Source organism: Gossypium hirsutum, chromosome D10 (assembly GCF_007990345.1).
Source record: "Gossypium hirsutum isolate 1008001.06 chromosome D10, Gossypium_hirsutum_v2.1, whole genome shotgun sequence".
Taxonomy (NCBI): domain Eukaryota; kingdom Viridiplantae; phylum Streptophyta; class Magnoliopsida; order Malvales; family Malvaceae; genus Gossypium; species Gossypium hirsutum.
This window is the reverse complement of record NC_053446.1, coordinates 57,737,636-57,764,968: the sequence shown is the minus strand read 5'-3', so window position 1 is coordinate 57,764,968 and position 27,333 is coordinate 57,737,636. Positions and strand designations below refer to the sequence as shown.

The 27,333-nt window shown below is 32.2% G+C and overlaps 4 protein-coding genes across 4 annotated transcripts; all 4 read left to right on the top strand.

Annotated features, from left to right (window-relative positions):
• The first annotated feature begins 7,471 nt into the window (after window positions 1-7,471).
• Window positions 7,472-8,195, top strand: LOC107916100 (14 kDa proline-rich protein DC2.15). Its single transcript, XM_016845265.1, has one exon. The coding sequence runs from the start codon at window positions 7,545-7,547 to the stop codon at window positions 7,989-7,991; it is 447 nt and encodes a 148-aa protein (XP_016700754.1). The 5' UTR covers window positions 7,472-7,544; the 3' UTR covers window positions 7,992-8,195.
• A 3,067-nt stretch (window positions 8,196-11,262) lies between these two features.
• LOC107915558 (pEARLI1-like lipid transfer protein 3) lies at window positions 11,263-11,613 on the top strand. The gene has a single exon (XM_016844700.1). It carries the CDS (start codon window positions 11,263-11,265, stop codon window positions 11,611-11,613), a length of 351 nt encoding a protein of 116 aa, XP_016700189.1.
• Window positions 11,614-15,161: 3,548 nt separating this feature from the next.
• LOC107916026 (putative lipid-binding protein AIR1) lies at window positions 15,162-15,860 on the top strand. The gene has a single exon (XM_016845194.2). It carries the CDS (start codon window positions 15,202-15,204, stop codon window positions 15,646-15,648), a length of 447 nt encoding a protein of 148 aa, XP_016700683.1. The 5' UTR covers window positions 15,162-15,201; the 3' UTR covers window positions 15,649-15,860.
• A 9,512-nt stretch (window positions 15,861-25,372) lies between these two features.
• Window positions 25,373-26,095, top strand: LOC107916096 (14 kDa proline-rich protein DC2.15). Its single transcript, XM_016845263.2, has one exon. The coding sequence runs from the start codon at window positions 25,414-25,416 to the stop codon at window positions 25,858-25,860; it is 447 nt and encodes a 148-aa protein (XP_016700752.1). The 5' UTR covers window positions 25,373-25,413; the 3' UTR covers window positions 25,861-26,095.
• The last annotated feature ends 1,238 nt before the right edge of the window (window positions 26,096-27,333 follow it).

Sequence of the window (27,333 nt, the reverse complement as noted above, 5' to 3'; positions counted from 1 at the left end):
CGTCGATCAAACTGCCATGGCCGTCCAAGTAATATGTGCCCAGCTTGCATTGGAACAACATCACACAAAACTTCATCAGAGTATCTACCAATGGAAAATGAAACTAAGCATTGTTTAGATACTTTTACCTCCCCACTATCATTCAGCCATTGCAAGCGGTATGGCCTTGGATGCTTCACACAAGGTAGGCCAAGTTTCTCAATAAGGGAAGAACTCGCCACATTGGTGCAACTTCCACTATCGATGATCAATGAACTAAGTTGTCCACCAATCAAACATTTCGTGTGGAAAATGTTATCCCTTTGTTCGCGCCCTTCCTCTTTAAACTGGACATTTAAAGCCCTTCGAGCAACAAGTGCTTTCTCACCATACTCTAAGTATTCTTCATACTCATCATGAGCATGCACATCATCAGCATCTTCCAAAGGAGGCATCTCAAATTCATTATCAGACTCAAAATCAACCTCGTCATCTTCTCGAATCACCAATGACTTTTTATTAGGGCATTCTCGAGCATAGTGACCCCTTCCTTGGCATTTGAAGCAGGTAATATCTTTTGGCTGCTTAATGGCACTAGGAGAAGTAGAAGAAGAAGATGGAGCTTGATTAGTAGAAGTGGAACCTTTAAATGAATTAGGCATACCTTTATCTTTGGAATAAGTTCTAGGCTCATTTGGCTTGAACCGTGCATCTCTCCCATTCCACAATCTATCATCTTGTTTTTGCCAATTTTCTCTCCAAGCAGGATTAGAAACTGAACTAGCACCCCTCGGTGTCCCTTTCTTTCATAATTGCTTTTCAATGTTGAGTGCGGTTTGAAGCATCTCTTCAACATCCATGTAGTGTTGTAACTCAACTCGATTTGCAATCTCAGGCTTTAGGCCGGCAAGGAATCTAGCCATAGTTACCTCAGCCTTTTCAACAAGATTGACTCTAATCTGAATAGTCTCCATCTCTTTGTAGTAGTCATCCACAGATCTATCTCCTTGAGCAAGATGTTGGAGTCTTTGATGGAGTTCTCGATAATAGTATGGTGGAACAAACCGTTTTCGCAAGATGCGCTTCATTTCAACCCAAGTAGTAACAGGTTGCTCTCTATAAAGAATCCTACTTTTACATAATTGATTCCACCATGTTAGTGCATAATCAATGAACTCAGCGATAGCGTATGTTACCCTTTTCTCATCAGAGTAATTGTAATAAGCAAAGACTGCTTCCATCTTTTCCTCCCAATCAAGGTAAGCATCAGGATCATTCTTCCCTGAGAAAGAAGGAAATTTTGGTTTGGGGGTGTCATTGTTTCGTTCCACCCTTTCTCTAGGTACATACTCGGACTCAAAGTCATCATCACAAACATGGTCCTCCCTTCGTTTAAAAGTTCGATCTCGCGAATTTGATCGGCTTATAAAGGCTTCGTTCAACTTCTTGTAATTATCGGCAATGTATCTCTCTTGAGTTGTAAGTTTTGTATTAAGATACTCCCTTTGCTCTTGTAACATCTGGATCATGCGATGTTCGAATTGAGTTTGCAACTTTTTCATCTCTTTTTGTAACAACTCGACCAAAGGATCATTCTCTCTTTTTTGTTCATCCTCTTCATTTTTACTAGTTTGGGATCTAGTGAGCGGCCTGGTATCTGTGAAAGATCAAACAAACAGGAACAAGAAAGAAAAAAATAATAATAACCTCACTCGTTAGCTCTCAAAAGAATAACTCTCTGAATGATTCAAAACTTGTAAATATGTTTGGAGAGGGTTACTAATCAAGATCAAATAACGGAGGTGCAAACTTTAAAGAAACAATGAAGACCCTAATTGCTCTAAGAGGCCAATAAACTTGACGAGGCAATTTGTAATGGAGGCTACACGGATGAAGGAATTGTGCGTGCCTTTAATATCTGCTAACACAAGAAGAAACAAAGTGTTAGAAAGCGTAAGAGAAACAAAAAAAAAACGTAAACCTGCAACGATCCTTAACTCTAGAGTCAAAGAAAAGCTTTAATAAGAAGAAAACTTAAGAAAACTCAACCCAATTTTAAAAAAACAAAAATAAGAAACGTTCGGTGTCTTAAGATTTTCAAAAAAAATTGAAGCTTTAATTACACTTGAGTCAAGAAAAGAAGGAAAAAAAATTCAATTTTGGAAAAATAAAAATAAAAATAATAATAGGAAAAGAAGAAACCTACGTATGAGAGGTAGACAACTTTTTTTTGCGCTGTTTGCTTTTTTTTTTTACGATTTTTCTCAACTTTTTTTTGCGCTTTTTGCTTTTTTTTATTAACTACTTTTTTAAAAGAAAAATCGATGAAACCGATGAAAAAAATTGACGAAACCGATGAAAAGTGTTTTTGATATTTTGACTCATTTCGGATATGATTTTAGCTTCAAAAATAACACCGAATGGCCTGAAACTGATACCAACTGATGCGGAATCCCGGATCTAGACACAAGAGAAACACAAATTAGAAATAAAAAATGAGAATAAATAAAATTAGTTAAATAATAGTAATAAAAAATAGATTTACCCTATAGAACCCTTGGTTAACTTGTAACCAAAAACGCCAATGATTGATTGAATCCTAATAAAACTCTTTAGAATTATCTAAAAAAATAAATAAATATTAACCTAGCCAATAAAATTACTTAAAACTCATAAGTGATGTGTCCCAACCAATGAGAATTAAGTAAATAATAATAATAAGATACATAAAAGATTAATCCATCAATTTATGGGCTTTCACTATTCCAAGATTGGTCCAGTGAATTGCATTCTCGTATTTGTCAACGTCACGACCATGATGAATTAAATTTGTAGCAACAAAGTCTTGGACAAAAGCATTCATCTTTGATTTTAATTGTCGTGCCTTGCTTCGAGTGATTGGACCACTAGGAAAAACAACCCCTTGAATGTCACCTCCTTGGCTCGTATCAAGTTTGGTGAATCTTGACCTCGAAAACGTACCAACCCAACCATGCTGCAGTTTGATCCATGGGTTGGCTGATCTGAAGCTGCGGTTTGCCTTTGCATAGCTGTCCGAGCTAATGTCTTGGACATTAAACTCAACCTTCCTATTTCATTGAGTCTCTTAATAACTGTGGAAGAAGGGTGGCTACTGAATACATTTGTGCTCCATAAATATTGTCGTTTTAGAAAATTTTCTTTGATTATTCTTTTATCGATTGTTTGTTGGATTCTCTCTTTGATTCATTTCATAACAGTTCTCGAATTGTTGTTTTTTTCATAAAGGAAAGGCTCTTCAACCTTTCCCTTTCATCTCTTGTAATAATTTCTTTACTTCGATGCATTTTCTAAGTAATAAAATAAGATATTTATGAAAATCCCAGTCAATTATAATGCTATGAGATAATTAATGGAGATTATAAATTATAGTATTTTCTTATAATAATTTATTGTATTGTTGTGTGAAGCAAGCACTCATAATATTGTATTTTTTATTGTGAATATCTTTTGTATTTATCATGAATTGTTATTATAATTGTTACATGTTGCTTTATCTTTTTTTTAAAAAAATTAATATTATAATTTATTTTCTTTTATAATTTCAAATTTATATTGTAAATACCTGATTTTGCCCGGGTAAAATGCCCAAATTACAATCGGCCTATATGGCCCAAGCCCAGACAAAACGGATGCCCAAATCAAACCCTAGCCCAAATCAATGCTCTGGGAGCAGATGGAACCCTAGGGCACACCGCACGGCCGCCTCGCACTCCTCACGCAGCCACCTAGCCCGCATCTTCAAATTCATACCTGCACGGCAAGAAAAACAATGAACAATATATGGCAAGAAAATCAGAAGATCGTGAATCAAACAGATACTAGAGAGATTTCTTACCTTATTTTTCTTTCATTATTTACTATAAAGGCACACTCAAATATTGTAAATAAGAGGAGGGGAAATCAATAAGAATAAAGAATTATTTTCACAGCAAATACAAAAAGAGAATTCAATATTGAAAGAATAGAAATCGATCCAAAAGTCTATATTTTTTTTCTCCTTATTTTAGTTTACTGTTTTTTTGCATACAAATAAATATAAATACAAAAGGAAGTGAAACAACTTGTATTCGAGTCCCAATCGCCGTGGACCGCCGAGGAAGTCGCCTTCGAGGATAGACGGCCGAAAACCGAATGGGTTTTTGGGTTTTTGAGGCATTTCTGCTAACCTTTTGAGGGTTTTGAACTCGGATCCAGGTTTGGAAGGGTCGAAAAGACCGGATCTGAGGTTTTCCCCTTTTTCGGCCACCGTAGACGGCTGTGCCGTCACCGGAGACCGATACCCGAGCCCCTAGCCAGACTCATTAATGGGAGAGGATTTTTTAAAAAGGTTTTATTTTTTTTAAAAAGGGTTTAAAATGATTTATTTTGGGAAGTTAGTGGCTTATATAGGGTACCAAAACGGTACCGTTTTGGAGAGGCCCCCAGACGCCCAAAACGGCGTCGTTTTGGGTACCCGACCTGATCCGCCCGTGTTTTATGCGGAGGGGAAAATTGCGCTTTTAGCCCCTCCGCCTCTTAATGTTTTTACAATTAAGTTTTTTTTTATTTTTAAAATTTATCCCTTTAATTTATTTTTAATTTCAATTTAGTCCTCTTTGAACGGTGCCGTTTTAGAGGAGAAGGGAAAATTTCCCTTCCAGCCCCTCTATGTAATTTGCGTGTTTAATTTAGTCCTTTTACCTTCACTTATTTGCGGATTTGCCCCATATTTGTTATCTGCAGTTCAATTTATTTTTTTAATTAATTAAATAATGTAATTATTATTTTTTTATGAAATTATTTTTTTAAAATCTATATATATATGTACATTTATTGTTTCCTTATGCACATATTTATTTTTTCTAATTAAAACTTTTCTCATGTACACATGTTTATTTTTTATTATTTAATTAATTTTGATAATGTAGATATTATTTAATTATTTTTAATATATTTTATGTGTACATATATATATTTTTTCTAATAAATATATTTATATTTATATATATATACCTATGTTTTTTTTATTTTCAAAAATGCTTAAATACATACTTATATTTTTAACACATATTTTATAATTTATATATATATTTATTTATTTTCTTAAATGCATTATGACTTTTGTTTATATAAGTTTATAATCCAAAATTTCATATGTTTTTTTCTTCATAATTTCAATGTGTATTATGTACCCTTTTATTCTTTATATTTTTTGTTTGTTTCTTTCCTTTGTTTATTATTTTGTGCTTTCATTTACATTATTTTATCTTGCTCGTTTATTCAACACTTTGCATGTCATTGATTATTTTCTTTCTTATGTATATTAGTTTCGATTATTTATTTGTTTATATTATTTCTATGCCATTGTTGTATTCATTATCATTATTTGTTAAAGTGGAATTTATACATGCATTCAATCTAACATTACATCATCTTTTTACTCGATTTTAAAAAAATAGAAAAGTTTCAAAATAGAGATAATACTCGTATTTAGGATTTTCAATAAAATTGAGCCCTAACGTATTGGGTTCTAATTTTCTTCGTTAAATCTAACGATCGAGAATTGCTCTTTAATCAAAAATAAAATGAAAAACTTGTTGTCGAGAATTCAACATGCTGTGTCCTAATGCATTGGATGTGACGTGTTGACTTCTCGAGACAAGTATTTTTAAAATTAATAAAGGAAATATTCAATGTTTGAGATTTTAAGAAATTGTGCCCTAATGTATTGGGCTGCGATTCCTTTATAAATTTTAAACATTTAAATATTCTCTTAAATTTTATAACACAAATCTTTTGAGGACAAACTCGTTCTTGAAGAACCAAAATGTTGTGTCCTAACGCATTGGGTGTGACGTTTGTTTTCTTCAAAATGGGAGAGTCTTGATGAATAACTTGATTTAATTAAGAATCAATATTTTTTTCAACTCTCGACATTAAAACATTAATTAATCAACTTGGTACCAATTTTTGGGTGTTACGAGGGTGCTAATCCTTCCTCGTACGTAACTGACTCCCGAACCCGTTTCTCTAAAACTCGTAGACCAAAGTCGTTTTTAGGTGATCCAATCACACCTCAATAAAAGATATGTGGCGACTCCCATTTTTTTTTTCAAAATCCAAGTCAACCCCGTTTTTCAAAAAAAAAAGATTTCGACATATATATTTTTTAATAATTAAGAGAAATCATCATTATCAATAATAGGTAACAATAATTAAAAATACGTTATTCAAAAATTAATTAATTAAAAATTAAACGTATAAAATCACATGAAACCTACTTACATTAGAAATAATTTATTTAAAATAATCACAAAGGCATTTTACCTATTGATACATAATTTGTGGTTTCAAGTAAGGAAAACTCGAATTTAGCTCAACTCTTATTGGTTTATGTTTTAACGACTTAAGTATTTAAGTTAATTAAATTTGAGCAACTTGTGAGACTAATTATTAGAGTGTTTTTAATCTTTAATTAATATTAAAGATACCTAAAGATACAAATTTGCAATATGTCCTGTCTTTTGCTGTGAGCTGGTGACATGATATTTGCAATGCAAAGTACTAAATTTATTGTAGTTATGATAGTGACAACGTTGTGCTCATGTTATTATTTAAAAATTGGCCTATTGGATTCGAATAATCTTCATACAGAGGGGAAATTCCATTCTTTGCCAGCAAATCAAATATTTCTGTATCCCAATTAATTTCACTTAGTGCCTCTCATTTACTTAGTTTTTATGTTCATCCCTTCTTTCTATATAAACCCTTTCCTCACTTCATCACAACTTTTGATTTTCTTTGTCACTTATCACGTCCTAAAAATCAGTTAGAAGAAATTAAATTTGTGAAATTTATTTGATAATCACCAATTTGTCAATATCGAAGATCAATTCGTCAGTTGTTTAGATTTTGGTTCGCAAATAAATATAAATTATTATACATAATTAAAATTTTTATTTAAGTCACTAAGTCATTAAGGTTTTTGTTTAAAAAATTAGTTTTGGCAAGTGAGCTCAAACCAACGATTTGACAATTGATATGGTGGATCAATATCTATCAACGAGTAAAATAACATACCTTACATCCAATGACATAAATAAAAAACTTTCTAATAATTTAATCATCATTTTATAATTTTTTGTAAACTTAATAATAATTTAATAGTTTACCTGAATGATTACAATCTCACACTCACCAACTCATCAACGTAAATAAATATAAATTAAGATTCGTAATTAAAATTTAAAACTTTGGCTTATTCCCATATTTGCAAATAGAAAAAAGAAATAATGATAATTAGACGTGGGAGATTCCATAATTAGAGCCAACGAAACCATACCTTAAAGTATCCAAATTCTCCAAAACATGTGACTTAGTGACTTCCATTTTCTAGCTTTAAAAGCTCATCTTTGCGTTCTATAAAAACCCTTTGATCATTTCACCACCTTCATCGTCTGAGGCAGTCAGTAAGCAATTTTTAGATTTCGTTCATCAAAACAGTCCATTTTCTCAGTGAAATCAAATAATTTTCTACTGGAAAAATGGCTTCAAAAGTTAAGGCATCAACTGCTCTATTTTTCTCTCTTAACCTTTTCTTTTTTGCTTTAGTTAGCTCTTATAACGTCGATAATAATTCAAACGGTTCTTTTTATCCGACAAAATCTCGGAACCCTGTTGTAATCCGTCCTGGATACAAGTTTCCTAACGATGGTAGCACTCATAACTACTATGGTACTTGTAATCCATTGAATCTTGGTGTATGTCTTAATCTGTTGGGTGGTTTGGCGAATCTCAACCTCGGCAACGTACCAACCCAACCATGCTGTAGTTTGATCCATGGGTTAGCTGATCTTGAAGCTGCGGTTTGTCTTTGCACTGCCATTAGAGCTAATGTGTTAGACATCAAACTCAACCTTCCTATTTCATTGAGTCTCTTACTCAATAATTGTGGAAGAAGAGTCGCTACCGAATATATTTGCGCTCCATAAATATCGTCATTCACAGCGATTCTCTTTTATTATTCTTCGATGTACTGAGTGGTTGTTGGGTTGTCTCGCTGATTCATTTCTTATTAGTTTTTGCATAAAGGAAAGGCTCTTCAACCTTTCCCTTTCATCTCTTGTAATAATTTCTTTACTTATTGTTTTAATATTTTTTATAGCAATGCATTCCTAATTAATAGAACAAGATATTTATGAATTACAATGCTATAAGTTTTGTTATGGAACTTGCGATTACCGACCCAATACCTAAGTACTTGATTTGATCTTGACCCACATCTTAAGTTCGCATGTGAAGTATTTGCATTCTTTTATGAGTTCGAACGATGTGATTCGCAAAACCATGCAACCCACATCTTGAAAACACGTGTTAGTCCTAGAGTAAGATATGTGTTAGGATGCATGAGGTACCTACGATGCCGCATCTGTGAACAGTAACCATATTATATAAATAGTGATTTTAACTCTCTTGAAAGTGACACACTCAAAAAAACACTCAACAAGTTTAGTTACAGAAATTATAAATTATAGTATTTTCTTTATTTTTTCACCATATATAAACTAAAATTTGTACACCACCGCTACATCAATATAAGGCTAAAACAAGATGCTTCAAAAAAAAATGGACGAAAATAACATTCTAAAAAAAATGTTGATACTTCTTTTGTAAATTGGCAACTTACATTTTAAATAAATAAAAAACCTTATACACCTATAATTAATTGAGTAAAAAGTATTATTTAGATCAAGAAATGAATCAATTGAACTCGAATAGTGGAAAAGCTAAATTAACAGATTAGTCGTTGGCCTTGTATTCGTAACCATCTTTGTTTAGGTAAGTTGGTATACTGTTTAAACTCATTAAATGATGCTCTTGGTAACATTTTATTGATTATTCATGTTACATATGGTTAAATTGAATGATATATGTTATCATTAGGGGTTATTTACAGTTTCGGGTGCTGATCATGGATGTCCTAGAAATGGTTGATATCCTGCATTTGTTGCGGATTCTCCATAGCTCGTGTGAGTAGCATCGTGTAGCCTAACATCCTGGCCCACAACTCGTATGAGTAGACCCATTTTATAGTTCGTGTGAGCATATACAATTACAGTCACAGCTTGTGTGAGCATTTTTCCGAGTATTCGATGTTATTTCATTTGGTTCAATGGGCGGTAAATGTTTAAACGAATGTATATATATATATATATGAAATGTTATATGATCTTGACATGTGAATTGGAAAATGTTGTTATGAACACTTGAAATGGAAAAGTTATGCTTATGGGATATGTGATGGATGAAATGTGTACTTGATAGGTTTATTATTACATGTTCCATGATATGTTGGAATTATATATTTCATTCTTATACTTACTAACCTTATGAGGTTTGAATATATGCTCATGAGCTAATGAATGAATTTATGCATGAATGGTTTGAATATAAACATGTTTGTAAGTTAAAGTTTACATTATAGGAGCTTACTAAGCACTAGTTGCTTACGTTAATTATTTTCTTTCCTTGTAGATCATCAAAAATATTGATTGATTGGAAGTTCAAGTCAAAGCACACACACTATTCGTTCTTTATCTCGGTAGAAGTTTTGGTTATTTTGATGTTGGGTTATAAATGGTATGTACTATAAGCTTTTAAATTATTTTGCTATGATGTTGTTTAAATTTTGTTTAAAGCATACTTGTGGATGTGTATATATATTTTAGTTTTGGCTTGTATATGTTTATATATATATATGTGTGTGCTTTTGGTTATTTGGTTTATACTTCTTGAAAATGGTTGAGATATGGTAAAATTGTATGTGAATAGAGTGGACAAACTGATATGTTTGGCATGTGTATAACATAAGGGCTTGTGATCTTTGAATGTGAATTTGGTTTGGTGTATGAAATGTGATGCTAATGAGGGCATATTGGTTAGACACTTAGGTTGAATGTTTTGGTATGTTTTAAGCATGTTTGAATGTGTTTTGAAGGTGTGAAATTGGTTGAAATTGGTTTGGCTTGGTACCTAAGAAATGAGCGATGATTTGTCTTGTTTTGAAAGTCATTTTAGGTGCACACGACATGGGACACGGGTTGTCACATGCCGTGTACCACACACGGTCACCCCGAACGGCCATGTAACTTATTTAGTTTTTGTGCAAGTTTTCCCACATGGTCACAGGCCATGTGACCTAATTTCGAATTGCAAACGGCCTGATGACATGACTATGTGACCCTGTATTCGAACTGTATATAGTTTGACCACACGACGATGCCTCTAAACCACACGACCTGGAATCTGTCACACAACCTGGCCACATGATCTGAATAATAAAAATCTTGCACTCAATTTGTAACATCATTTCAAGATAATGAATAAACCAACTCATCAACGTAAATAAATATAAATTATGATTAATAAATAAAATTTAAACCATATTCGCAATTAGAAAAAAAATGATAATAATATCAACTCATTTGTAGACGTGGGAGATTCCATAATTAGAGCCAACGAAACCATATCTTAAAGTATCCAAATTCTTCAAATAATATGACTTAGTGACTTCCATTTTCTATCTTTAAAAGCTCATCTTTGTGTTCTATAAAAACCCTTTGATCGTTTCACCAACTTCATCGTCTGAGGCCGTCAATAATTAATTTTTAGATTTCACCACATGGTGGTTTGGCAGCCCGTCTAGCTCTTGCCCAAACTCGATCCATAGTTTAAATGAACTTATTTTTCGTCTAACCTCAATTTTGAACTTAATACTTTTGTTTAAATTCTTTCAAAATTTTAGATGCACTTTCAAGTTTGGATAAATAACTTGACAAATAACCATAGCAGCGTTTTACTCATGTAAATATATAAATTATGATTCATAATTAAAATTTAAAACTTCGGCTTGGTCCTTGGTTGGGATTACGATATATAATTATAATAACGACTCATTCATAGATCTGGGATATTTCTTAATCAAAGCCAACGAAAACATATCTTAATGTATCCAAATTCTCCAAATTATATGACTTAGTGCCTTTCATTTTCTAGTTTCAAACCTCATCTTTGTGTTCTATAAAAACCCTTTGATCACTTCATCACCTTCATCGTAAGAAGCAGTCCATTTTCTCAGTGAAATCAAATTATTCTCTATTGGAAAAATGGCTTCAAAGGTTAAGTCATCGACTGCTCTTTTCTTCTCTCTTAACCTTTTCTTTTTTGCTTTAGTAAGCTCTTACAATGTTGATAATAATCCTAATGGTTCTTCTTACCCCCACAAAATCTCGGAACCCTGTTGTTATCCGTCCCGGATACAAGTTTCCCAACGATGGTAGCGCTCAAAGTTATTATGGTACTTGTAATCCATTGAACCTTGGTGTGTGTGTTAATCTGTTGGGTGGTTTGGTGAATCTCGACCTCGGCAACGTACCAACCCAACCATGCTGCAGTTTGATCCATGGGTTGGCTGATCTTGAAGCTGCGGTTTGCCTTTGCACTGCTGTCCGAGCTAATGTCTTGGACATTAAACTCAACCTTCCTATTTCATTGAGTCTCTTACTCAATAATTGTGGAAGAAGGGTGGCTACTGAATACATTTGCGCTCCATAAATATTGTCGTTTTAGAAAATTGTCTTTGATTATTCTTTTATCGATTGTTTGTTGGATTCTCTCTTTGATTCATTTCATAGCAGTTCTCGAATTGTTGTTTTTTCATAAAGGAAAGACTCTTCAACCTTTCCCTTTCATCTCTTGTAATAATTTCTTTCATCTCCTGTAATAATTTCTTTACTTGTCTTAATTTATTTGTGTAATAAGGATGCATTTTCCAAGTAATAAATTAAGATGTCTATCAAAATCCCAATCAATTGTAATGCTATGAGATAATTAATGGAGATTATAAATTATAGTATTTTCTTATAATAATTTATACAAATTTGATCTTTTTCTTGATATAAATTAAAATTGGCACAGCTAATATGTTTTGAAAAAAATTGGAATAAAATAATATCTTTAAAAAAGTGAATTTTTTTCAAATTTTAAACAATTCTTTCATGTTTTAAGAATTTCTTTTATGTAGCAAAAAAAAAGTCAAGAGTGCTCTCTCATAGTCTCCCAAAGAAATAAGTCTGCTGTGGTTGAGTCTTGAGTAGGGCGGTGACAAAGATAGCTATGGCGAGGGATGATATCTCTCTCCTGGAAGAAGAATCAGTACATTTGACTGTCAAAAGCTCCCTGGTGGTCCCCAATGGAAAGCTGACTCTTTTAGGGATTGTATGGACAATGAAAACCTACAATCCAGATAGGTTTCGAGCCCAATTGAAGAGTATCTGGAAAACAAAAAAGAAATTTGAGATCAAAATTTCTGGTCAAAACTTGTTCATGATTGAATTTGAAGAAGAGGAGGATCTGGAATTAATACTGGCAGGAAGGCTGTGGCTTTTTAGACGAAATTTGATGATTTTCAAAAAACTGGAAAAGCCGATAGATAAAAGCAACCTTTGTCTGGTTAAATCTCTGTTTTTGGCTCAAAATAGGTCCTTGCCCACCTGAATGTGACAAGAAAGACCTTACACATGCAACACAGAACAAATAATATGCAGCCAAGCTGCCAGAATATAGGCGACAGGTCGCTGTACAGATTACTTCCTCCACATATACGATTCCCACCCCGGTCATAAATACAATATCCATATACAGAAATATCATGCTTAACATGCTTGCGTACAAATAACATATACATATATATAACAGAATAATCAGACATGCATAACGGTGTCCTACTCAAAGCATACTACCAGAATATCAGATCACATAATTTAGAGTTTGGTTAGCCTTTAGCGACTCTACGGTAGGTCCACAGTCAATTGGAACGACCCGTGCAACCTTAGGGAAAATTTTAGAATTTTGGGCCTACATGCCGTGCGGCCCACACGCCCAGATTGGCCTTGCCCGCGTGGTCCACAAGGCCTGGCCCAAAACCCACATGCCCGTGTAGGCTCATACGCCCAATATGGCCTAGCCCGTGTGGCCCACACGGCCACACTCAACCATCGCACGGTCGTGTCTTGAGCACGGCCGCACCTTCGTCAGACACACGACCGTGTCTTGAACACAGCCTACAACACGGCCAGGCACACAACCGTGTGGCATCGACAGAACACTTTTTTGGCTTTTGCCGAAACCCAATTTTCTGCGTTTTGGGAACACACCTGGATTGTTTTTTTATGCGAAAACACTCCCGAGCCACACAACACCTAAAATTGACCAATAAATTGCCGAATTAGTCGCTTAAATTGAAACTAAACCGTAACTACATTGAAATAGACAATCCTTTATTGAATCAAAACCTTTACCTTCGAATGGGCAATGGTGATTTCGTACAACTATAGCACCAATTGGAAGCCCCCAGCCCCTTGATCTTCTCCTAAGCAACAATAACAAACCCTATCAACCAATGATTCACTAACCAAAACATAACCACACTTACCAAAAATGCACGAAGAACACCAAAATATCGAGATGCGAAATTACGACAGCAGATAAAAAGATGAAAAACAAAATCATCGGAAAGGAAGAGGAAGATGAAAATGGTAAAGAATAGGAAGAAAAATTGAAAAACAGGAAATAAAATTAACAAATTGATTACAATCCCAACTCCCCACCAACACTCAATCTCAACTACCTCACAATTTTAGCTATGCTGAAACTCGACCAAACAACCGAGCAAAAAATTTAACATCCATGTTCACACAAGGATTCAAACACAAGAACTCCAACACAACAACCCCTTACCACTCAAACTAGCAAGCTTATTCTAATATAGATTAACAGACAGTTTTATATAAGCCCACTCAACAAGGGTAAGGTTTGGATCTAAAATAGCAAAATTATTAGATGTGAGACTTGAACCCAAGACCTCATACACACACCCAAAACACTTAACCACTGAAACATATACATAATTGTTAAATTTCACAAAAACAGGCTTAAATTAATCAAGGTATGACAACATCCCTAAACTATGCTAATAACTCTTTCAAGAGTAGAGCAACTGACTCTAGGTTGATTAATTGAAATTTCTTTCTAATTAAAACCCCTACTATCGCATTAACTCGATTTATGGAGTCCCCTATTAGATTTGACTCTAATTCGATAGATTTATGTCGTCCTATTTTTAGGATTGCATGCAATTCTACTAAATTACTCAAGATCTACTGTTAAGCAGTGTCTATTCCTCCTCTGATTTAAGTACATCAAATATGGATCAATAATTTAGAAATATCAAACCAAGAATCAATCACACATAATTAATAACAAGATCCAAGTATTTATTGCTTAAAATAAAAATCAAACGATAGAATTCATCATGGGGTTCATCTCCCCCTAGGTATTTAGAAAATTAGTTCACGCTTGAGAATAAAAATATCCCAGAGACAGTATAACCAAAAGAAATAAAGAAACTCATGATAATCTCTTAAGAAATCAACTAGGAATCTTCAATCTTGACAGAAAATTACTTTAGAATCAGCTTCAATGTTGTTTTTCGAGTTGTTTTCTTGAATATTCTATGACGGCTCACAACTATCTTCTTATTTTTGTCATATATAGTTCTCAGAATGCTCGAAAAACCCTAAAAATCACGTTTTTCCACTGTTCGGAGTGCAATTCGCGAAATCGACACGGCCTGTCACATGGTTGTGTGGTAGCCCGTGTAGCTCTTGTCCAAACTCGGTTCATATTTTAAATGAACCAATTTTTCATCCAATCTCAATTTCGAACCTAATACTTTTGTCTAAATCCTCTCAAAATTTTAGGTGCACCTTCGAATTTGAATGAATAACCTGGTTCATGAACATTTTTATTTGCAAGTAATCATAGCAAGGTTGTACTAGTGTAAATATATAAATTATGATTCATAATTAAAATTTAAAATTGCGGCTTGGTCCCATACTTGGGATTACGATATATAATTATAATAACAACTCATTCATAGATCTGGGAGATTTCTTAATCAAAGCCAACGAAAACATATCTTAAAATATCCAAATTCTCCAAATGATATGACTTAGTGGCTTTCATTTTCTAGTTTCAAACCTCATCTTTGTGTTCTATAAAAACCCTTTGATCACTTCATCACCTTCATCGTAGGAAGCAGTCCATTTTCTCAGTGAAATCAAATTATTCTCTATTGGAAAAATGGCTTCAAAGGTTAAGTTATCAACTGCTCTTTTCTTCTCTCTTAACCTTTTCTTTTTTGCTTTAGTAAGCTCTTACAATGTTGATAATAATCCTAATGGTTCTTCTTACCCCACAAAATCTCGGAACCCTGTTGTTATCCGTCCCGGATACAAGTTTCCCAACGATGGTAGCGCTCAAAGCTATTATGGTACTTGTAATCCATTGAACCTTGGTGTGTGTGTTAATCTGTTGGGTGGTTTGGTGAATCTCAACCTCGGCAACGTACCAACCCAACCATGCTGCAGTTTGATCCATGGGTTGGCTGATCTTGAAGCTGCGGTTTGCCTTTGCACTGCTGTCCGAGCTAATGTGTTAGACATTAAACTCAACCTTCCTATCTCATTGAGTCTCTTACTCAATAACTGTGGAAGAAGGGTGGCTACTGAATACATTTGCGCTCCATAAATATTGTCGTTTTAGAAAATTTTCTTTGATTATTCTTTTATCGATTGTTTGTTAGATTCTCTATCTTTGATTCATTTCATAGCAGTTCTCGAATTGTTGTTTTTTCATAAAGGAAAGGCTCTTCAACCTTCCCCTTTCAGCTCTTGTAATAATTTCTTTACTTCTTGTCTTAATTTATTTTTGTAATAAGGATGCATTTTCTAAGTAATAAAATAAGATGTCTATGAAAATCCCAATCAATTATAATGCTATGAGATAATTAATGGAGGTTATAAATTATAGTATTTCCTTATAATAATTTATACGAATTTGATCTTTTTCTTGATATAAATTAAATTTGGCACAGCGAATATGTTTTGAAAAAAATTAGAATAAAATAATATCTTTAGAAAATGTGGGTACAATTTTTAATGTTGTGTGAAGCAAGAAATAAACTTAAAAATCCAGAGATAAATCAGAAATATGTTCCATTATCCACAACATAAAGACTCTACTAAGCGAGTTCAAATCTATAAAATTTCAGCATGTCCATCGCACAGCAAACGCTTTGGTACATATTATAGCCACTGAGAATTTGAAGAAAAGGAAAGGGTTTTACCTGGATGGTGCAGTACCAAGTCATGCAATTAAAACGCTGGAAGACGAATGGATCAGAGAACCCAACTGAAGCTTTGTGAGGAAGATAGTGTTTTCTCCCTGGGAATCAAACGTCCGAGTAAAAATGTTTTGAAAAGTAAATGACTTATTGGAAATCAGGGGAGCATTTTTTTGGATGGAAAAGGGAGTTTGGGAAAAGTGAATATTATAATTTATTTTTTTATATAGTTTTAAATTGATATATTATTTAAAAATTAAGATAAATCATCATTATCAATGATAGGTAATAATAATTAAAAATACGTTATTCAAAAATTAATTAATTAAAAATTAAAAGTATAAAATCACATGCAACGCATTTATATTAAAAATAATTTATTTAAAATAATCAGAAAGGCATTTTACATTTAAAATAAATTCTCGTTTCAAGTAAAGAAAACTCAAATTTAACTCAACTCCTATTGATTTAACGACTTAAGTCTTGAGTTAATTAAATTTTAGCAGCGTGTGAGCCTAATTATTAGAGTTTTTTTTAATCTTTAATTAATATTAAAGATACCCAAAGGTACAAATTTGCAATATGTACTGTCTTTTGGTGTGTGCTGGTGACATGATATTTGCAAAGTGCTAAATTAATTGTAGTTATGATAGTGACAACGTTGTGCTCATGTTATTATTTAAAAATTGGCCTATTGGATTCGAATAACCATCATACAGAGGGGAAATTCCATTCTTTGCCAGCAATCAAATATTTCTGTATCCCAATTAATTTCACTTAGTGCCTCTCAGTTACTTAGTTTTTATGTTCATCCCTTTTTTCTATATAAACCCTTTCCTCACTTCATCACAACTTTTGGCTTTCTCTCAACCACTTCAAACAAATTCCTTTTGAAAAATGGCCTTCTCTTCTTTGCTTTAGTCAGCTCTTATAATATCAATAATGATTCAAAAGATTCTAAAAACACTGTTTTTATTCATCCTCGAGATGTGTACTCAAATAACCAAGGACGGTTCAATACATGCAATCCCCTAAATCTCGATGTGTTTTAAGCTGTTGAGTTTGGTGGATGTTAATCTCGGAAACGTACCTACAAAATCATGTCGCAGCTTGATTGAAGGATTTGTTGATCTTGAAGCTGCAATTTGCCTTTGCACTGCCGTTAGAGTTAATGCGTTAGGCATTAACATCAACCTTCCTATTTAATTGAGCCTCTTACTCAATAAGTGTGGAAGAAACGTTGCTACTCAATACATTTGTAGCCCTTAGATATAGTTCTTCAACAATGTTTGACCACTCTTTACTTTTTATTGTTTATTGAATTTTCATTTTTTTTTGTTGGATTGTATTGTTTGCATCTGTATTCAATAACCCTTCTTTATTATATTACTAAATAATTTGAAATATATTTTTAAAAGAAAATTATATAAATTTTAGTATACATATTTAGTATATCTATATAATTATAAAAACTATTGATTAATAAATATAAATTTATGTAGCCATCGGGTGTGTCTCGTATTCTTCTCCAAGTTAAAATTTGTTACCTTTTGTCAGTTAAATTTTGATTGTTCCATGCATATTTTAATATGATTAGAACTTTAAATTTAGCCTCTTTAAAGGCATTTTGTATCCTTATTTTGAGATACCAATAAAAAAATGGGCTTTTCTTTGGGGGCGAGAAGATGTAACCGCATATGAGTTTTGGTGAGAGGTTTGTGATAATTATGGAAACTATTTTATACACTTTCTATGAGTGTTTTATGAGATTTAGGGTTTTGTTTACCGATTTTCTCTTTGGGATTTTGAGCTTTCTATTCGGGGTTTTGGGTAATGTACAGGTTGTGCATTTAGGTTATCTTCTCCATATTTTACTCTCGTTTGTTTACTCATTTAGTGAAAAGGTGATACCTCCTTTGCCCGTGAATTTTCCCTCTTTGAGGGTTTTTCATGTAAAATATTTGCGTTCGTTTTTCTTCACTTTTATTATCTCGTTGTTTATACAGGTTAATCTCCAATAAATTGTCATCAAAGCTACGGTTCAGCTTCTACAGATTGCCTTGTTCGGTGGCACAACAACATTTTTGGATATCGAGAAGTTTATAGATGACAAATTTCAGTTTCTAGCAGTTTCAGATAATTATAGAGGTAGCTGATATGGCCAAGGACAATATTGATGATTTGTTATTCTCCACACATAATTAGGTTGAAGGTGGGGTCGTGTCAGATGTTAGACATGTGCCTGATTTAGAAAAGAATCTAATTTCCTTTTGGTCTTTAAGACTTGAATGGTTTGCAGATTGTTTCCAGGCAAGGTTAGTCACAAATGGCTGCTGTTAGGTAGAGGGTGTTACTGACCCTTGTTGCATTATACAATTTTGATTTAAAGACTAAAAGTCTTTTAGTTTAGAAGTTTGAGTATATTTTAGCCTTAGTTGACATTCTCCAAAATTTGAGTTAGGCCCATGATAGGGAATGGGAAAAAAAAGGTGTGATAAATACTAGTCAAGATGGAGATTTGAGGGGTGTGCCTTGTATTCTTCTTCCAGTTAAACTATGCTATCTTTTCTTAGTCAAACTCTGATTATTCCAGGGATATTTTAATATGATTAGAACTCTAATCTTAACATATTTAAAAGGGCCTTGTATCCTTTTTTTGAAATGCAAAAAAGGGCTTTTCTTTGGGGGCGACAAGATGTAAACGCATATGAGTTTTGTGGTAATTATGGAGAGTATTTTATACCCTTTTGTGAGTGCCTTATGAGATTTAAGGTTTTGTTTATCAGTTTGCCCTTTGAGGTTTTGAGATTTGTATTTGTGCTTTTAGGTAATGTATAGGTTGTACGTTTAGGTTATCTTCTACATATTGCACTATCGTTTGTTTACTCATTTAGTGAAAAAGGTCAAACCTCATTTGCCCCACTCATAATGATCAACTTTTCGAAGATCCCATTTGATTCTAGATGCTCGTAGCATTGGGCTAGATAAACCCCAATTTATTGCTTCTTCTCCACCAATAATGCCTATCCCTTTAACTCGTTCTAAAAAGTAGGATTTCGCGTAATAAGTTTTGATATTCAACAATTCCTGTTAAAAAAAATCACAGAAATCAAAACATTTATCTATTCAGCCATAAGGTAGACCGGTCGCCACTCCTCCGGTACGAAAATAATTATGCATCATTCTCATATCGGTGGCAGCTTCAAATAGATCATATACTAATTCTCTTTCTCTGAAACTATAGATAAAAAGGGGGGTCTGTGCACCAATAACTACCATAATAGGTCCAAGCCGTAATTGATGAGAAGTTATACGACTCAACTCCAACATAATTACTCTGATATAGTTGGCCCTTTTAGGGACTTGAATATTCCCTAATTGTTCTGGTCCATTTACGGTTATTGCTTCTGTGAACGTAGTGGCTGAATAGTCCCAACGCGTTACATAAGGCAAATATTATATAATTGTTTGGTTTTCCGCAATTTTTTTCATTCTTCTGTGTAAATAACCTAATATTGATTCACAGTCAACAATATCTTCACCATCTAAAATGACAAAGAACACCATGCATTGATGGGCGGTGAGGCCCCATATTGACTATTATAAGGTCTTTTTATTGTAGCTGATAGATTCATAGGTTTTTCCTCAATTCATTCTTACATGAATTGTTGAAAATGAAAATAAGTACATCAAAATGAAAATCTAATAAATCGACTAATTCAAAATTTGCAAATTAACGATTTTTTTATTCTCGAATATCCAACTCACCAATTAATTCTTTAGAACATATTTTATTTGTCTTTGATAAATAAGATAGCAGTCATTGACATTTTCCTAGAATTTTACGTAGACCTCTATGAGATAATTAGTATTTTTTGTGCAGTTTCAAATGTGAAGTAAGTCTTCATATCTTATTGGTGAAACTAACTATTTGCAATTCAATAGATCCCCTGTTTTCTTCTCTGTTTTTCTTGAAAAATAACTAAGATGAATGAAATTTGTACCATAAAACCAAAAAATTTCCCCCCTTTTTTTGAATGTGAATTTTACTAATAAGTAATAATAATACCGGTCATTTTTATATACATGATGATTTTAAGTTCATTATGAACTTTATCATTTTTTTTCAAATAAAATAAATCAATCTAGGTTTTGATTTGATTCGTATAGGGATACAAAAGAGTGAGAGATTTCCACAAAAGAGAAAATTTGAGAGTTCAAATAGGATTTTGTTGATTCATTTGTCGATCTAATTGATATGTATGTCATTAAATTAGTATCGTGTATCAGAATAAAATGTAAGACAATCCTTTTGACCATCTATTTGTTTTCATATGCCTGACACGATACATACATAATATAGGGAAAATGTACCATGAACGAATTTTCAGACGTGGATACATACAGATCCTTATCATATTGAAACGACTGCCGATATTAGTATTAAACCAATATTGATTCATCCAAGCTAAATCTACTAATCGATAATTGGGCCAAAGAAAGAACTTTAATTTAATTAGTTTCTTTTTTTTTTCTTTGAGGGTTTTTCACATAAAATATTTGCATTTGTTCTTCTTTACTTTTATTATTTCGTTGTTTATACAAGTTGATCCCCAACAGTAGCAATACTTTATTTTTTATGGGATTTTCATTTCATTATTCCATAATAAAACACAAATTCATTACTTAAGCTTGGTTGGAATTTGGAACTTATTTCAATTTTTTCATACAATGATGTTTATTATGTGTAAAGTTTGAATCTTTTAACATTTGCAACTTTTCTTTTATCTCCGTTAAAACTTCTTTTGTAAAAAACATAGTATTTTGCTTTGTTTGTTAAATTTATGAGTTTGTATTGTTACATGTTTGAATTTTGACATACATATTATTTATATAATTTATTAAGTAATACATTTGTAATAGCTTTTTTATATATTTATATTTAAAATTTGCTTAGAAATTATTAATTTTAATTTATTGACACAATAGAAATAAATATATATAGTATAAAATAAATATTTAAATCTAATTGATAATCATCAAATTGTCAGTTGTTTGGATTTTGGTTCGTAAATAAGTATATTATTATACATAATTAAAATTTTTATTTAAGTCACTAAGTTATTAAGGTTTTTTTCTTAAAAAAATCCAGCAAGTGAGCTTTAACCAACGATTTAACAATTAGTATGGTGGATCAGTACCCATCAACGAGTAGAATAACATACCTTAAATCTAAATTGATCAGACAGTTAGTGTTGGAGATCAACGAAAAAAATTGTTTAGATTTTGGTTCTCAAATTTTTAACGTAAAAGTTGTTTCATGAAAAAAATTTGAATTGTACAAGAGAAGGAGAAAAAAAGTTTTCAATTGGTGCAGGCAGCGTGAATAGAGATTATCATACAATGACAATTTTAACAATCTAATAACATTAATAAAAACTTTCTGATAATTTAATGATCATTTTATAATTTTTTTATAAAGTTAATAATAATTTAATAATTTAACTGAATGATTACAATCTCACACTGACCAACTCATCAACGTAAATAAATATAAATTATGATTCGTAATTAAAATTTAAAACTTTGGCTTATTCCATATTTGCAATTAGAAAAAAGAAACAATTATAATTAGACGTGGGAGATTCCATAATTAGAGCCAACGAAACCATACCATAAAGTATCCAAATTCTCCAAAACATGTGACTTAGTGACTTCCATTTTCTAGCTTTAAAAGCTCACCTTTGTGCTCTATAAAAACCCTTTGATCATTTCACCACCTTCATCGTCTGAGGCAGTCAATAAGCAATTTTTAGATTTCTTTCATCAAAACTGTCCATTTTCTCAGTGAAATCAAATAATTTTCTACTGAAAAAATGGCTTCAAACGTTAAGGCATCAACTGCTCTATTTTTCTCTCTTAACCTTTCCCTTTCATCTCTTGTAATAATTTCTTTACTTATTGTTTTAATATATTTTTTTATAACAATCCATTTCTAATTAATAGAACAAGATATTTATGAATGGCAATGCTATAAGTTTTGTTATGGAATTCGCCATTACCAACCCAACACCTGAGTACCTGATTTGATCTTGACCCACACCTTAAGTTTGCACGTGAAGTGTTTGCATTCTTTTATAAGTTCGAACGATGTGGATTCGCAAAACCATACAAACAAACCCATATCTTGAAAACATGTGTGAGTCCTAAAGTAGGGTATGTGCTAGGATGCATGAGGTATCTACGATGCCACATCCGTGAACAGTAATTATATTATATAAATAGTGATTTTAACCCTCTTGAAAGTGGCACACTTAAAAAAAAACACTCAACAAGTTTATTCACAGAGATTATAAATTATAGTATTTTCTTTATTTTTTCACCATATATAAACTAAAATTTGTACACCACCGCTACATCAATATAAGGCTAAAATAAGATGTTTCAAAAAAAAATTGGACGAAAGTAACATTCTCAAAAAATGTTGATACTTCTTTTATAAATTGGTAACTTACATTTTAAATAAAAAAAAACCTTATATACCTATAATTAATTGAGTGAAAAGTATTATTTAGATCAAGAAACGAATCAACTAGACTCAAATCGTGGAAAAGCTAAATTAACGGATTAGTCGTCGGCCTCGTATTCATAACCATCTTTGTTTAGGTAAGTTCGTATATTGTTTAAACTCATTAAATGATGCTCTAGTAAGATTTTATTGATTATTCATGTTACATATGGTTAAATTGAATGATATATGTTGATTAGTGATTTTGGACAAAATTATGATGTTGATTAAATTGATGATTATGCTTGGAAAATGTGAAATACATGGTTGTATGTTTGAAATGGTATAATAGAAATGAAGTTAAATGATTCAGATATGTAAAGTGACTTGTATGAATCTCGTGAATACTTAGAATACCAATGACATGTCATTAGGGGTTATTTACAGTTTTGGGTGTTGATCATGGATGTCCTACCAATGGTTGAGATCCTGCATTTGTTGTAGATTCTCCACAGCTCGTGTGAGTAGCATCGTGTAGCCTAACATCCTGACCCACAACTCGTGTGAGCAGTCCCATTTCATAGTTCATGTGAGCATATACAATTACAGTCACAGCTTGTGTGGGCATTTTCCCAAGTATTCGATGTTATTTCATTTGGTTCAACGGGTGATAAATGTTTAAATGAATGTGTGTGTGCATATATATATATATATATGAAATGTTATATGATCTTGACATGTGAATTGGAAAATGTTGTTATGAACACTTGAAACGGAAAAGTTATGCTTATGGGATATGTGATGGATGAAATGTGTACTTGATATGTTTATTATTACATGTTCCATGATATGTTGGAATTATATGTTTCATTGTCACACTTATTAACCTTATGAGGTTTGTGTTATATAAGAAAGAAATATATGCTCATGAGCTAATGAATGAATTTATGCACGAATGGTTTGAATATAAACATGTTTGGTAAGTTAAAGTTTACATTATAGGTACTTACTAAGCACTAGTTGCTTACTTTAATTGTTTTCTTTCCTTGTAGATCATCAAAAATGTTTGATTGATTGGAAGTTCAAGTCAAAGCACACACACTATCTGTTCTTTATCTTGGTAGAAGTTTTGGTCATTTTGATGTTGGGTTATAAACGACATGTACCAGAAGCTTTTAAATTCTTTTGCTATGATGTTATTTAAATTTTAGTTAAAGCATACTTGTGGATGTGTACATATATTTTAGTTTTGGGTTGTATATGTTTATATATATTTGCCTTTAGTTATTTGGTTTATACTTCTTGAAAATGGTTGAGATATGGTAAAATTGTACGTGAATAGAATGGACGAATTGATATGTTTGGCATGTGTCTAAGATAAGGCCTTGTGATCTTTGAATGTGAATTTGGTTTGGTGTATGAAATGTGATGCTAATGAGGGCATATTGGTTAGACACTTAGGTTGAATGTTTTGGTATGTTTTAAGCATGTTTGAATGTGTTTTGAAGGTGTGAAATTGGTTGAAATTGGTTTGACAATGAGTGATAATTTGTCTTGTTTTGGAAGTCATTTTAGGTGCACACGACATGGAACACGGGCTGTCACATGTCACGTACCACACACGGTCACCCCACATGGCCATGTGACTAATTTAAATTTTGTGCAAGTTTTTCCCATGTGGCCACAGGTTGTTACACGGACGTGTGACTCAATTTCGAATTGCAAACGGCCTGACGACATGACTGTGTGACCCTGTATTCGAACTGTACATAGTTTGGCCACACGACCATGTCTCTGAACCACACGACCTGAAATCTATCACACAACTTGGCCACGTGATTTGAATAATAAAAATCTTGCACTCAATTTATAACATCATTTCAAGATAATGAATAAACCAACTCATTAACGTAAATAAATATAAATTATGATTAATAATTAAAATTTAAACCATATTCGCAATTAGAAAAAAAATGATAATAATATCAACTCATTTGTAGACGTGGGAGATTCCATAGTTAGAGCCAACGAAACCATATCATGAAGTATCCAAATTCTCCAAAACATGCGACTCAGTAACTTCCATTTTCTAGCTTTAAAAGCTCATCTTTGTGTTCTATAAAAACCCTTTGATCATTTCACCACCTTCATCGTCTGAGTCCGTTAATAAGCAATTTTTAAATTTCACCACATGGTCGTGTGATAGTCTGTGTGGCTTTTGTCCAAACTTAATCCATATTTTAAATGGACTTATTTTTTTGTCTAATCTCAATTTCGAGCTCAATACTTTTATTTTTTTCGAAATTTTAAGTACACCTTTGAGTTTGGATGAATAACTTGACAAAAAAACCTTAGTAATGTTGTACTCTTGTAAATATATAAATTATGGTTGATAATTAAAAGTTAAAAGTTCGGCTTGGTCCATGGTTGGGATTACGATATATAATTATAATAACAACTCGTTCATAGATCTGAGAGATTTGTTAATCAAAGCCAACGAAAACATATCCAAAGTATCCAAATGATATGACTTAGTGGCTTTCATTTTCTAGTTTTAAACCTCATCCTTGTGTTCTATAAAAACCCTTTGATCACTTCATCACCTTCATCGTAAGCGGCAGTCCATTTTGTCAGTGAAATCAAATTATTCTCTATTGGAAAAATGGCTTCAAAGGTTAAGCCATCAACTGCTCTTTTCTTCTTTCTTAACCTTTTCTTTTTTGCTTTAGTAAGATCTTACAATGTTGATAATAATCCTAATGGTTCTTCTTACCCCACAAAATCTCGGAACCCTGTTGTTATCCGTCCCGGATACAAGTTTCCCAACGATGGTAGCGCTGAAAGCTATTATGGTACTTGTAATCCATTGAACCTTGGTGTGTGTGTTAATCTGTTGGGCGGTTTGGTGAATCTCGACCTCGGCAACGTGCCAACCCAACCATGCTGCAGTTTGATCCATGGGTTGGCTGATCTTGAAGCTGCGGTTTGCCTTTGCACTGCTGTCCGAGCTAATGTCCTGGACATTAAACTCAACCTTCCTATTTCATTGAGTCTCTTACTCAATAATTGTGGAAGAAGGGTGGCTACTGAATACATTTGCGCTCCATAAATATTGTCGTATTAGAAAATTTTCTTTGATTATTCTTTTATCGATTGTTTGTTGGATTGTCTCTTTATTGATTCATTTCATAGCACTTCTCGAATTGTTGTTTTTTCATAAAGGAAAGGCTCTTCAACCTTTCCCTTTCATCTCTTGTAATAATTTCTTTACTTCTTGTCTTAATTTATTTTTGTAATAAGGATGCATTTTGTAAGCAATAAATTAAGATGTCTATGAAAATCCCAATCAACTATAATGCTATGAGATAATTAATGGAGATTATAAATTATAGTATTTTCTTATAATAATTTATACGAAGTTGATTTTTTTATTGATGTAAACTAAAATTCGTACACCGCTATATCAATATGAGGCTAAAAAAAATGTTTTGGACGAAAATAACATTCTAAAAAAATCTTGATACTTCATTTGTAAATTGGTAACTTACATTTTAAATAAAATAAAAAAAACTTATATACCTATAATTTTATTTTATTTTTCATTAGTTTTAATTTTTCTTTAAAAAAACCACAAACTCATTATACATATATATAATATTTTACAGAATACAGAAAACAAATACTTAATATTGGAGATATATAAACATTTACTTGTTTCGATTAAAAAATTCAATTAAATAAATATTGATTTGAGAAACCCTGTTTTTATTCATCCTGAAGATTTATATCCAAACTTGGTACATGTAATCCTTTGAATCTTGGTGTATGTCTTAACCTATTGAGTTTGCTGCAGTTTGATCCATGATCTTGAAGCTGCAGTTTGTCTTTGCACTGCCCTTAGAGCTAATGTGTTAGGCATTAACCTCAACCTCCCTATTTCATTGAACATCTTACTCAATAAAGACTATGGAAGAAAAGCTGCTACTGAATACATTTGCAGCGCATAGATACTGTTCTTCAACAATGTTTGAACACAGTTTGCTTTTAATTGTGCGTTGAATTGGTACTGTTTATTTATTGGATTGGATTGTTTGTATTTGTATTCAGCTATCTTTGTTTATTCCATTACTCAATATCTATGATATTCAATTTGAAGAATATTTTTGAAAGTATATATATTAAGCAGTAATATATATTATTTTGATGATATTTTTATGTTTTATATTTTCTAAAAAAATACTCAATATTTGAATTTAAGATATTATAATTATCATTTTAGCTAATGTCTCTTTTATTTATTTTTTTTTCAAATTTTATAAATATGTTTATTAAATAATTTTAGCTTTTTATTTTTTTTTAAATCTGAGTTTATAAAATCATATGTATTTGAGGTATAATTTATTAAGTAATACATTTGTAATAATTTATATATTTTGTAAAATTTCCTTGGCAAATTATTAAATTTAATTGATTTACATAATAGAAATAAATATAGTGATAAGGATGAAAAAGTTTTTGGGTTAGAATTAGAAACCCCAGGAGGTGGAGCTGAAGTAAGTTCCATTATGGAACGACAGCTAGG

What these genes read in the sequence shown, in the direction of transcription:
- LOC107916100 (XM_016845265.1), top strand. Translation starts at nt 7,545, where the DNA reads ATGGCTTCAAAAGTTAAGGCATCAACTGCTCTATTTTTCTCTCTTAAC.
- LOC107915558 (XM_016844700.1), top strand. Translation starts at nt 11,263, where the DNA reads ATGGTTCTTCTTACCCCCACAAAATCTCGGAACCCTGTTGTTATCCGT.
- LOC107916026 (XM_016845194.2), top strand. Translation starts at nt 15,202, where the DNA reads ATGGCTTCAAAGGTTAAGTTATCAACTGCTCTTTTCTTCTCTCTTAAC.
- LOC107916096 (XM_016845263.2), top strand. Translation starts at nt 25,414, where the DNA reads ATGGCTTCAAAGGTTAAGCCATCAACTGCTCTTTTCTTCTTTCTTAAC.